The 13,669-nt window shown below is 43.5% G+C and overlaps 1 protein-coding gene across 1 annotated transcript; it reads right to left on the reverse strand.

Moving 5' to 3' along the window:
- Window positions 1-5,031: 5,031 nt before the first annotated feature.
- LOC131899352 (cancer/testis antigen 55-like) lies at window positions 5,032-13,348 on the reverse strand. The gene is made up of 5 exons (XM_059250786.1): window positions 13,020-13,348; window positions 12,018-12,202; window positions 7,108-7,252; window positions 6,153-6,265; window positions 5,032-5,295 (listed from the first exon to the last, which is right to left on the reverse strand). Exons 1-5 carry the CDS (start codon window positions 13,099-13,101, stop codon window positions 5,089-5,091), a joined length of 732 nt encoding a protein of 243 aa, XP_059106769.1. The 5' UTR covers window positions 13,102-13,348; the 3' UTR covers window positions 5,032-5,088.
- Between the last annotated feature and the right edge of the window lie 321 nt (window positions 13,349-13,669).

The raw sequence follows: 13,669 nt of genomic DNA on the forward strand, positions 1-13,669 counted from the left end.
CTGATAATTTTGCAACATCCTAACGAGAAAAAAATTGACTTTTCCCACTAAGTAAAAAATTTTGAGTTCTGAGTATGTGTGCACACATGTTGCTGTGAGTACACATATGTTTTCCTCTCTCTCTCTCTCTCTCTCTCTCTCTCTCTCTCTCTCTCTCTGTTTCTCTGTCTCTCTGTCTCTCTCTCTGTCTCTCTCTGTCTCTCTCTGTCTCTCTCTCTCTCTCTCTCTCTCTCGTGTGTGTGTGTGTGTGTGTGTGTGTGTGTGTGTGTGTGTGTGTGTAGGCAGATATCATGCATATACTCATCATTCTCCATCTTAAATCTTGAGACAGGGGCTCACTGAACCTGCAGGTCATCAATTCCACTAGCCTGGCTAGCCAGCAAGCTCCAGGGATCTATCTGCCTGTCTCCACCTACCAGCAATGGCCTGCCAGCCTGGATTTTTAGAGTGGATTCCAGGGCTCCCACATTAAGTCCATACGCTTGCAAGGCAAGAACTTTACCAAAAGAGCCATCTCCCTAGCCCCACTCTGTGAGTTTTGTTTTGTTGTTAATGCCATTGTTTGCTTGTATTTCTCTAATAACTCCTAAGATTAGGCACGGAAAATGTTAGCGATGATTTTGTTCCTGTTTTCACAAAACAGCTAATTGGGTTTTTTGCTCACTTTACAGTTTGGACTTAACTGTATGAATTGCATACATCAACTTTAGATTTGTAGTGCTTATTGCTGGTTTTTTCACCACTGAAGATCAAACTCATGTTTTTGTTTGTCTGTTTGTTTGGTTTTTGTTTTTTCGAGACAGGATTTCTCTGTGTAGCTTTGCGCCTTTCCTGGATCTTGCTCTGTAGACCAGGCTGGCCTCGAACTCACCAAACTCATGTTTTTTACACTGCGCTCTACCACTGAGCTACATCACCAGCTGATTTGTAGTTCTGTATGCTGAGTATTCGCCTCTATGTGTTTTAAAGAAAACTACCATGAATCATAAAATTATTCCCCTCTACTATAGGGTCTAAAGGGATTTGGTGCCCTCTTCTGGCCTCTTTGGAAGATACCAAGCACACACATTTGGTACACATGAATACATGCATGCAAAACACCCATACACACAAAATGCAATTCCCCTTTTTGGTTTTTCAAGACAGGGTTTCTCTGCGTAGCCCCAGCCATCCTGAAACTCACTCTAGAAACCAGGCTGGCCTCGACCTCGGAGATTCACTTGTCTCTGCTTCCCAAGTGCTGGCATTAAAGGTGTACACCACCACTGTTATGCCCAGATCACGACCCCAAAGAGACCAATGAAGACCGTCGATGTCCAGAATGCAGCAGCAAGATTTATTCTGTAGATACAAGCCTAGGCAGGGAACTGATTCCTACACCCAATACAGTGAGGCAGGGAGGAATTGCTCTTTCTTTGTGAGGCTAGCTATTTAAAGGCAAAAACCACAAGCCTTTCAGGGTGGTTGTGGGGGGGTTGGCACAGGTGCAACTCAGATTGGTTTATTTTTATCTCTGTTCGCTTTTAATTGGATGAGGGTATGTAACTTTTGAATTTACTGGTTGGGGGTTACAATTATCATTTTGGGGGCTGTCCAGGACAAGTCCCAGGCTTTGTCCTTGAGCTGCCATGGGGGCCGGCTTGCCTAGCACGTACTGACTGTGGGGGCTGGCTCAGTTGTCCAGGCTCTCTCCTTGACTCACGCACATAACTCTAAGTTGGTGAAAGGTCCCAGACAGTAAACAACTGGCTGAACTTTGAGCAGAGTACGAGTACGTGCAGAAAGGGAGCTACTGCAAGGACTATGTCTTTTGTTCATGGCCTTCCCAGAGACTGCTTGCTCAAGTCTCAGGAAACTGAAATTGAGGACTGATCTCTGAGAGAAGACTGAGCAGCCTGTTGTGGCATCTGCTTGGTCCTTTCAACCACCACCTGGCAATAAATTTAAAAAAATTAAAATAATCTCCTAAAAATCTTTTCCTTCTGTTGGGTTGCCTTGTCCAGCTTCAGTGTGAGGGCTTCTGCCTGGTCTTATTGTATCTTGTTTTGTTGTCTCTTGCAGATCTGCTCTTTTCTTATGGGAGACTGAGGGGGAGTGGATCCGGAGGAGAGGGGAGGTGGTGGGGACTTGGGAGGAGCGGAAGAAGGGAAACTGTGGGAGGGATTTATTGTATGAGAGAAGAATCTGTTTTCTTTTCTTTTGGGGGGAGTTGGTTTTCACATTTTTATTGGGGGGCAACAAGGAAGGGTCATCATCCATCAGTGGGATTATTTGCAGGTTCTTCAGCCTTTCCAGGCATGGGCCCTGAGGGTCCTGGGAGTGGCTGGGTACATCAGGCATGTTCCCATTATTTTGCACAGGCACTGGGTAGTTGTAGGGTGGGTGTGGCCTGGTTGATCAAAACTGCATACTTGGTGTAAGGGCTGGCTGTGGGCATAATTATAGCAAGGCCCAGACACCACCATCACTGGCTCCTTCACGCAGGCATCTTGAAGGCAGAGAGTGTCCTGGCTATCTTGGTCTTTGCCAAAAAGAATCTATTTTCAATAAAAATAAGTAAAATAAAATAACATATTCCCTCATAATGTCTGTAAGGATTTTATTTTCATTTTTGTTCATCTTAATTTTCATGTCTGGTATCAGAAAAGGCACCAATTACTTTTAACCTTCATATGGAAACCAACTGTTGCAGGAATTTCTGGGAAGCTGAATTTTCTCTAGTCCCAATGTGAACACCATCATTTTTTTGCAGCCTTTCCTAGTTAACATCCACTTTGATGGTGATGTCTATAAATTGCTCAGGATGTGTCTCTGTAAATCCCGCTAGCATTTGGGGCTTCCAGTGAGTATTTGTTATCACCTGTTGGGCAAAAGCTGTGTTGACCACTGTCCAGTGCACAGGAGCCTCTGAGACAAAAGGCGTGTACTGCCCTTAACTGTCACAGAGCTGGTCATAGAATTGGTTCAGGGACTCATCAGAGCACTGAGTGACTTTTCAAATTTTGACCAAGATTGTGACTCCACAATCTCCATTGTGAACTCCTCCAACCCGACTTATCATTCTGAGAAGTGCCTGGAAGACCTCTGGTGTATTGGGGTTACATTTGGGACACTTATCAGGAAGGAAGGTGTCATCAAATCACTTCAGGTTACCAGTGTTTGGGATGCTTGAATGATCAGCCAGGCAGGTGCTGCCTAGCAGACCCTACACTCTGCATCTGGAGGTAAAAAGGGCAATAAGGAGCTGTTGGCAGTTGTTCCAAGTAAGTTAGTGGCTGTGCATAATGGTAGACATAAGGTTGACTGTTGTTGGTTGCTTTCTCTACTCTTTTGGGGGGCCTACCACCCAGTTCCCACATAAATGCACAGAGGCTTTTTCTCACTTTTAAATGCCCTGCCTTAGCTTGTTTCTATCCAGCTTTTCTTAACTTAAATTATCCCGTCAACCTCTTCCTTCTGGGCTTTTTTATTTTCTTACTTCTGTATATCTTACTTTCACTCTTACTCCATGGCTGGCTGGGTGGCTGGGTAGCTGGGTGGCTGGGCGGCTGGGTGGCTGGGTGGCTGGGCGGCTGGGTAGCTGGGCGGCTGGCCCCCAACACCCTCCTCTCCTTGTTCTCTTGCTCTTTCTTTTTTTTCTCCCAGATTTTCTCATTTTATTTATTCTCTCTGCCTGCCAGCCCCGCCTATTATTTCTCCTGCCTTGCTATTGGCTGTTCAGCTTTTTATTAGACCACCAGGTGTTTTACACAGGCACAGTAACACAGCTTCACAGAGTTAAACAAATGCAACATAAACAAAAGTAACACACCTTAAAATAATATTCTACAACACTTTATGGCTGCTCTAGGTATGGTGGGGTGTGATGTCACTTGTTCAGGAGATCAGTAGTGGTGAATGGCTGATAAACATATTGAACTGGGTCTGGTCTGAGAATCCCATCCTCCTGGAGGTTGGCTGGCCATGGAGTTTGACACCACAGGCACAGGGCACTCGATGGCTGGTCACTGGGAAGCCTTCAAGAGACCTGGACCTTAAGCATACTGAGGTGGAGGATACCCTCCAGCGCTCTGTGGGAAAAGGGGCCAATGGCAGCTGTGGCATGAGCCATCAGACGGGAAGTCAGAATACAAAGCAGACATTGCCACTTTGTGTTCTGAATTCTTAGCGGGGGATGGGCACCCTCAGGAGAAGGGGTAGAGGTGGAAGTTGCAAATCTTGATCCTCTAACTGGAAGATAGGTGGCTTTTTCGGGGTCGAAACTCTCTTAGAGATCAGGACTGCAGTGGATACCCAAGAGGCATGGAATTGAACTCTGTCTTGTGGGTAGAGGGCCAGACTACACCAGATATTGATGTAAGGAAACTGGTCCAGGTGGCCTGGCTCCCCAGTGCAGGCATCCTTCACTCTGCAGATGTTGGAAAGGTCCAGGATTCCTTCAAAAGGGCAAGAAATGTGGAAGGAGGGCCAGTTAACTTCACAGAAGGTCCTCCTCAGTATAGAAAGGACTTTGCGGGGCACCGCCTCTCAGAATACTAAGAGTGTACTCTCATCTTTCTGTTTGAAGTAGACCTGAGTCTGGTCTTTCATTTCTCTGCATTGGCATATTTGGTACACTATCATAGGAAGAGGATCCACAGATAAACACTAAGTTTACCAAATGGAGTAGCTGGTAGGAAATAAAAGATATTGTAGAGAAATAAACTTTAGAAAGGCATAAAGAGACTCAAGCTAGAAGGCAAGCTGTAATGTTAAATCATACCTGGTCACATTCGCCTGCTTGCTCCTGGAATCTTGACTTAAATGCTTTGCTTCTCCATGCTGCTTAATGGCCCACAAGGCCAGTGCCAACACAGAAGCTGCTCTTGCTTTTGGAAAATGATGCATTTACCCTGAGTGCAGGGCCATTTCTTTGGTAACATCATGTTCCAATAGGGCATGGTTTTGAATTAGCAAGGTACCTTCCTAAAGTGACTTTATGTTCCTAATTAAGTCACCAGGATGTTTAAAAGAAGAGTCTTAGTTCATATCTTTAGATTACATGCTCATTTTGTTTTATTAAACCAGAGCCTTATAAATAATGGTGAATTACAAGGCTTGGTCAATGCACATTTCCACTGGGATCATTGACACTGCTCTCCAAGAACAGTTTGGTTGAATGCTGTCCACAGCGACCACATTCACGATGTCATACAACTCCGGAGTATAATCAGAAGGCTTCTGGATGGAATCCACAGTAAAAAAGACACAGGATTCCACCACACCAGTTTTTCCATCAGTACTGGTAATACATACCTAAGATGAGCAATGAAGGCAATGAGTATGGAGAAGCATAACCCACCACAGATGGCCCTCAACAACCCCTTGGCTCTACTCAGCAGGTCCTTCAACACATCACTGATTCTCATCCTTGACACATAGGGAATGCCTGGGTACTGTGTTAACACAATGAGTCACCATCCCACATCACTCCTATTAAATCAGAGAAATAAGACAAACATTGGGTGACTTATGAAAGGCTCTACTCTTCATGTTACCCAATATGGACCCACACTATCTCCTGTGTGATGAGAAGACATGCCCTTCATGCTACCCAATATAGCCTCACATGCTATCTCCTGTGTGATGAGAAGACATGCACTTCATGCTACCCAATATGGACCCACACTACCTCCTGGGTGATGAGAAGACATGATCTTCAAGCTACTCAACATGGCTCCATATTCTCTCTCTCCTGTGTGAAGAGAAGACATGCTCTTCATGCTACACAATGTGGCCTCACACTCTATCTCCATGAGTTTACATCTTATTCTCAGGCTGTACTAGACAAGATCTTATCCATCCTTATAAGCAGGCTGAACACCTCAAACCCAGTGCACTCAAAGTTTCCCCACAATGGCCTCACAGCCAAGTTGCTTTCTAACTGTTGTCCACAGAACATCCTAACGTCAAGTAAAGCACATAAGCTAGGAGCTAACTTGTGTATATTCTACATCATTTTCTGGTTATTTCCTTTTCAATCAGTGAACATGTCCACTTTGGCAGGGGATACACTGCGAAACGTACCACACAAAATCCTGAGCAAAAAGTGACCAGGAAGGAAGGATAGGCAACTACCTGCCCATGACAAGGGCAACATGGAAGCAAATTACCTCATCCATATTCTGGGAGCTTAAGGGGCTCACGGTGTGGATGTTCATGTTGGAAGTGCCCGGCTTCATGGAATACTCAACCAGCAACAAGTCTCCTTTGCAAGGCATGAATTCTAAAACAGCCAAGAACATTAGAGGTGTAAATATTATGGCACTCAGGTCATGTCATAATACCTAAGACCCTCCATCACCACAATATGCCGACAAACATTTCCTGAATGCAAAGTAACTTTTCCAAATACTTACACAGACATCTCAAATATCTTCCTACAGGAAGGGACACTTAAGACTCTTTAAACACTGGTACTCTGACAATGATTTATTCACAGACATGGATAACTAAAAACCATGTGTCTCAGAGTGAAAGTTACAGCTAGGAGTACTGGATTTTCTCATCAAGTGGTCATTTTGAGATCTCTTTTGGGGATGGAAGCCAGGAACACAGTAGGATCACATGCGTCAACCTTGGTACCTAGTCTAGGGACAAAATATGAGAGCCTATGTGATTAATATTCTGGAAAGAGGACACAGAAAGAAAGAGGCCTGTCTGCACCTTTGCTTTGAAATGGTGGATGTATGTTCAAGATAAATCTCTTATACTTGTGTGATGCTATCATTGATGATATTTTGCATGTATCCTGATGCAGTGGCAGAAGATTATGACCTCAGCACTCAGAAGAGTCAGGGATGGGTTTGCTAAGGTCATGGACAATTCTCAGATGCATAGTGAGTTTCAGGTAACTTAGAGGAACCCTGTATGAGAAATCAAAACAGCCAAATGAATCAATTGAGTAGTTAAAACCACATGGATGCATGATGATGGCATTGGGAGGACAGGACTGCTACGTGATACTTAAAATATTGCCCACTTTCCCCATTTTTATGGTACCTCACTTTCAATTTCAAGGACACTTCCCACACTCTTGCTCTTTGCTTTTAAAACTATAAATCTTACCTCCAGAAAAGAGATGGACAGGGAAAGATGTTTCCTTGTCGATATAGATGCTGTCCTGTGTGACCGAGCTGACACACTTAATACAAAGTTCTCTGTCAAGGTCTGATTGCTCAGTACCATCCACAGGGTTAGTCACAGTTTTCACCTATAAGAGAAGGAGACAGTGGTTGAAGGAAAAATAAAAATTACAGGTAGGAGACTGTACACTTACCAAGGATTCCCCATGAAAACAACAGCATTTTAACGAGTTGACCTAACGGAGTTGTAAGGGTGCTTGCAGGACATAGGACTCCTTGTCAGAGACCTGGAATTTATTAGTCATGCCAAAATAGCACTCCTGTGGCAGAAATCTTTTAAGCAACGGTTCTCAAACCTAGACCATACATTACTGATCCACCATGGACCTGAGATGATGACATCAATTGTGTCTGTGCTTGCTCCATGGATTGGCAAGTGCCTTGCAACTGTGAATTTCACACCTATGTTTAATGCTTTCACAAACTCACCTTCTGACCTTAGAAAGACAATGTACTTGCTTTCCAGGAACTCAACATCCAAGAGTATAAAATATGTTTAAAGCATACTTCTAAACAAGCTGTAGTCATGGCTGTAACTCAAATTAATTTTTAGACTGAGTGACATTGGTGGCATAATTTGAGGAAATGGGCTTTGCAGGGTATTTGAAGGAAGAGAAATGAGTTACCTGGGAGATAGGAGTGGAGCAGAATAAAGTTGACAGAGACAAGAATGAGCAGCACGCTTTTGGAAAACAAGGAGGGAGAGCTGTTTTTCCCTACCTGGATCTAGGTGCAGAAGCAGGAGATTAAGTGGAAGAAATAACCCCCATCGCAAGAGACTGCAAAGGAAAACCAAGCCTAGGAACTTACCACACACACCAGAGCAAATAAAAGGTGCAACTCCCTCCATTTGAACCACAGAACAAAGTGTACACCTATCACTATGGTGGTGATGGCCCCCACTCACCTGTTAACTGATACTTGATGTGTTAGCCAAGGACAGACATGGACAAACAGAGAAAGTCCTGTGTCCTCAGCTGAGCTCAGACCTTGCTGGTGATAAGGCCTACTTATCTGCCTTTCCCAGCCCCTCTGAATACCCTCGGTGTCTTCACTCATTCAGTCTACCCACTCTTGAACCCGGAGAATGTTCTGGTTTTTGCCTCTGGATCTGGACATGCATCTGTATTTTTGATGAAAACTCCCTGGTCCACAACAATTGATAGTACAAAACAGCTCCTTCACTAAAGCGTGTTTCAGTTTCTATTCTTATCAATAAAGACTGTATTTACATTTTTGAAAAATTATTTTTTTTTAATTTATTTTACATCCCGACCTCTGTTTCCCCTCTGTCCTTTCCTCCCAGTCCATCCCTCTACCTCCCCTCTGCCCTCCCCCAATTCACTCATCTCTTTCTATTCACGAAAGGACAGGCCTCCCATGAGTATCAACAAACAGCATATCTAGTTGCAGTAAGACTAAGGATCTGCCCATGTAGTAAGGCTGGACAAGGAATCAGAAGAGAAAGTGGGAAATAGTCTTGAACATACTGGCACAGGAGACAACTTCCTGAACAGAACACTCATCTTGCAGGCACCATGATCAACAATTAATAAATGGGACCTTATGGAATTGAAATGTTTCTGTAAGGCAAAAGACACCATCAATAGGACAAAACAGCACCCTACAGAATGGGAAAAGGTCTTCACTAACCCCACCTCCGACAGAGGGCTGTTTTCCAAAATATATAAAGAACTCAAGAACCTAGATATCAACAAACCAAATAATCATCCAATTGAAAAATGGAGTACATCTAAACAGAGAATTGTCAACACAAGAATCTCAAATGGCCGGGAAAAACTTAAAAAGATGTTCAATATCCTTAGCCATCAGAAAAATGCAAATCGAATGACTCTGAGATTCCATCTTACAGCTGTCAGAATGACTAAGACAAAAAAACACAAGCAACAGCTGATGCTGGAGAGCACGTGGTGAGAGGGGAACACTCCTCCATTGCTGGTGTGAGTGCAGACTTTTACAGCCACTTTGCAAGTCGGTGTGGTGGTTTCCCAGAAAATTGGGACTCAGTTTACCAGAGACCCAGCTACACCACTCTTGGGCATATACCCAAGGAATGCTTAATCATACCACAAGGACACACGCTCAACTACGTTCATAGTAGCTTTATTCATAACAGCCAGAACCTAGAAACAAACCAGATGTCCTTCAACCAAGGAATGAATAAAGAAAATATGGTACATTTACACTGAAAGTGATTACTGGAAATGGGGTGCATTTGGGGGTCAGGTTAAAAACCTGCACAAGGGAATCTCCCAGGAATCTACAAGGATGACCCCAACTAAGACTCTTAAGCAACAGCAGATAACGTAGCCTGAACTGGCCATCTTCTGTGACCAGATTGGTGCCTAGCCCAATTGTCACCAGAGAGGCTTCATCCCACAACTGATGGAAAAACAGATGCAGACCCACAGTCAAACATTAGGTAGAGTTCAGGGAATCCTGCAGAAGAGGAGTAGAAAGGATTGTAGGAGGCAGAGGGGTCAAGGACACCACAAGAAAACTCACAGAATCAATCAACCAGGGCTCATAGGGGCTCACAGAGACTGAACCGACAACCAGGGAGCCTGCGTGGGACTACCGTAGGCACTCTGAACGTATGTTACAGTTGTGTGGCTTGGTCCTTTTGTGGGACTCCTAACAGTGGGAACCAGGGCTGTCTTCAACTCATTTACTGGCTTTTGGGACCCTACTCCATTTACATCTTTTCCATCCATTTGAAACCTCCTGAAACTCTGCTCCTGCCTCTTTAATCAGTTGTACTCATCATGTAACCTGTATTTTCTGTGTATTACATATTGACTGTGGTGCGTTATATGAGAATTAGGAATAGCAACTGAGACTGAAATAAAAAAAAAAAAACCCTGTGGCCAGGCGGTGGTCGCACATGCCTTTAATCCAAGCACCTGGAAGGCAGAGCTAGGCAGATCTCTGTGAGTTCGAGGACAGCCTGGTCAATGGAGTGAGATCCAGGACAGGTACCAAAACTACACAGAGAAACTCTGTCTCAAAAAAACAAAATCCAAACAAACAAAAAAACACCTGTGTAATCTTGTCCAGATTACCAAAGTAAGCAGGATTTTCTTGCAAATTGCTGCCATTGAAACTACTGTGTCTTATGAATTTATTGTCATTCAACAAATTTTGACATTGTGAAAGACACAAGTGTTCACCTATGTTCCTGACAGAGTGCACTAATGACATAATTGATATTTTTAAAATATTTGAAAAACAAAAAACTGGAAGTTTTAAAAAAATCAGTGGGAGAACACATTCCTAATTTCCTAATAAATATATTCTCACAAATGTGGAAAGGTCTAGGATGGATCTGTGTGTGAGAAGAACAAGAAGTGAAAATGATAACTTTATCATTAAGATGATAAAAATCTCAAAATAAGATCAGGAGCCTGCTTCAGCTTTTCAATTTTTACCATGATTTTACAATAACAGTCTTCCAGAGTTTTCCAATACTGGCAAAGGTATCTTCTGTGGCCTGCTGTTGAGACTCTCAATCAGAACAACTTAAGTAAGAGTAATTTGACAACAGCCATCAATATGTAAAGAGCTGAATGGAAGTGATGATTACAGAACCCACATGGAGGCTCAGCACCTCCTCAGGCAGCAGGGACACATGTGGTACACAGATGTACACGCAAGCCAAACACTCATGCACATAACATAATATAAAGAAATCTAAAAAAAAATAAAGCAAATAAACACATACACTAATTGACGCAGAAAAGAGTGTGAACAATACAGTCTTTGTCATATCAATTCTTCTAGTTTGGGTACTGAATAGAAAATGGCTGGCCACTATATGATGGAAGTTGCAGAATCATACAGAATCAATTCCATGTTTTTCAAATATTAAGAGAGCTGACACAAAATATTTAGAAACAGAATAAGCATCATTGCATTCAAATACTATAACATCAAATCCACTAAGCTCAGAGAAATGGGATGTCAACTTTGACCATACATCAACATTTTCTTAATCTTTTTGGGAAAATTTTATTTATACATAGAAGAGAAGTTTTAAGGTTATTAAAGTTTATGCTCTAAAAAAGAAAAGCAAGGAAACCTTTTTATCTATTTTCAGCAAGAAACTGTACATCTCTAATTTTTTATTCACATGTACAATGTAATTTGATCAAAGTGTTACTAAAATGCATAATAGTATTACACTTTTCTTTTTTTCCTCTCATATATTACATCATGAACACAGTTTCCCCTCCTTCCTCCTCTCCCAATTAGGCCTCCATCCACTCCTTTCTCTTTTCTGAATCTTTTTTAAAAATATGTTTTCACCATGTAACTCTGGCTGTCCTGGAACTCACTATATAGATCAGGCTGTCCTTGAACTGAGAAAATGTCCTTCCTCTTCTTCCTGAGTCCTAGGACTAATGCCACTGACCACCATTCCCATCAAACACAGTGGTTTGAATGAGAATGTCCCCAATAGACTCAAGGTGTTTGAAAATTTGGTCCCTAGTTGGAGGGACTGCTTGGGGGAGTTTTAAGAGGTGTGAATTTATTGGAAGAGGTTTGAAAATGTAAAGACTAACAATACATCTAGTTGTGTCTCTGTGCTTTGAGACTGCATTTGAAGAGGTAAGCTCTCAGCTTCCTGCTTCTGTTACCATACCTGCTGCTTGCTGCCTACCGTACCTACCTGCCTTGATGGACTCACCCATCTTTCTGGAACCATAAGAACAAACAAACACACTTCCTTAAGTTGCTCTCACCATGGTATTTTATCACAGCAACATAAAAGTAAATAATACACCAAGAGACTCTGGGTGAATTCAGGCATACCTTGATTGCTTTTTGGATATGAGTTGTTTCGTTTTCTTCCACGAGAGCAATGACACTTGTCCCAATGTTCAGTGGGACTTTGCCACACAACATGTCAGTATTGAAAAAGATAGATTCATTAATCCAGCCATAGTCGGTACAGAGATAGGTCACAATTCCTCTGACAGACTTCAAATTGGAGTTATCTATGACACAGATAAACAAAGGGCACAATGGTTCATATCAAATGCAAACAGTCTCTACACAGAAGTCCTACTCTGAGCACCTGTGTAGATGTGAGCACATATCATCACTTCTCTGACCATAACAACCATTCCTGGGCCCTAAGATTGTGACTACTGAATGGCACCTCCATGGCATCTGTGGGTGGCCTGCCCCAGTAAGCCTCTTTAAACTCCCATTATTACTGGTATATGCCTGCCTCAGCAGCAGCAGCAAATGCATAGCCATGGCTCTAAATTCAGACCAAGCATTAAAGATATGTGCAGATGTAAGGACATGTTTCCAAATTGTCTTTTATTCTTCATGAGCATAATGGGTAAGTAATGTTTTGGGATCTGGCTCCAGTATCCTGCTGGGACAACCGGCCATCTTCCTTTGTGGTACCCTCCTTATGACTGACTGCCTCCTGGCTTCAGAGACATGTGTGCATGGGGAATAAGGCCAAATTCAGTCTCCAAGTGAGAGGTTCCCCTTTTCTGGGGAATACACAAAGGCGTCTTGCAAGGGGAAAGGCAGAGACAGTACAGCCCGCTAAGACTTGTGTCACGTGTTCTTTGAGTTGGTCTACACAGCCTCCTGCTTTGGCCCACCAAGGGAGCTTGGGGCACAGTTCAGTGTTGGCCTAACTCTTGGGAACTCAGGGACACTCTCATGCTCAACAGCCACTCAGGATGGCAGCAGCCCCTTCTCTGCTATCCGTGTCCCACTGCACCTCATGGTGGAGAACCTTTTCTGAGGAATCTCCTTGAGTGAAGAATGAAGGGACTCCAAGAGGCATACCTTCAGGTTTTTCCTGTGGTGTTTCTTCAGACCCTGTCTTCCACTGAAAGATAGCTGAAATTCGGCGCCAAAGTCTCTGCATACTGGTGTCACCACCAGCCTGGGCAATGCCTTAGCTTGTGAGTGAATCACTATGCCTGTTTTTCTGAATCTCAGGGTCTAGCTCTGATTATCTTCTCCAGCCTCTGTGAGATGCTAGTGACCAGCTAAAGGGCAGCCCTCAGGAATGACAGGGACAGGGTACTGGCCTGGCTGCTAGCAGCTTCCCTTCAAGCTCCCAGGGAGAGTCCACCTCTTTCCACTGCCCAGCCAATGAGAGTCAATGGGATGTTTACATCACTGCCAATGAGAGGCACTAGGCGGAGACTTTTGGCTCCGCCCACCAATTGTGAGCACATCAATAGGAGGGTCCACGGAAAATTTGCTTGTAGGTGTGCCCTTGGGGGTACTCAGTTTGGATATATGGGGTCTCCTTCTTACATTTTCCTGATAAAGCGTGGCTTTTGTCTTAGGAGGTGTGACAGAAGCCTGTGCCCCTGCTCTGCCCCCACCCCCTAAATTATGCTTGGTGATAAAATAAGCACTATCCACATTGTGGCTTTGTTTGAATCAGGGGCAGTGTGTGTGTGTGTGTGTGTGTGTGTGTGTGT

The sequence above is a fragment of the Peromyscus eremicus genome, chromosome X, assembly GCF_949786415.1.
Source record: "Peromyscus eremicus chromosome X, PerEre_H2_v1, whole genome shotgun sequence".
Classification (NCBI taxonomy): Eukaryota; Metazoa; Chordata; class Mammalia; order Rodentia; family Cricetidae; genus Peromyscus; species Peromyscus eremicus.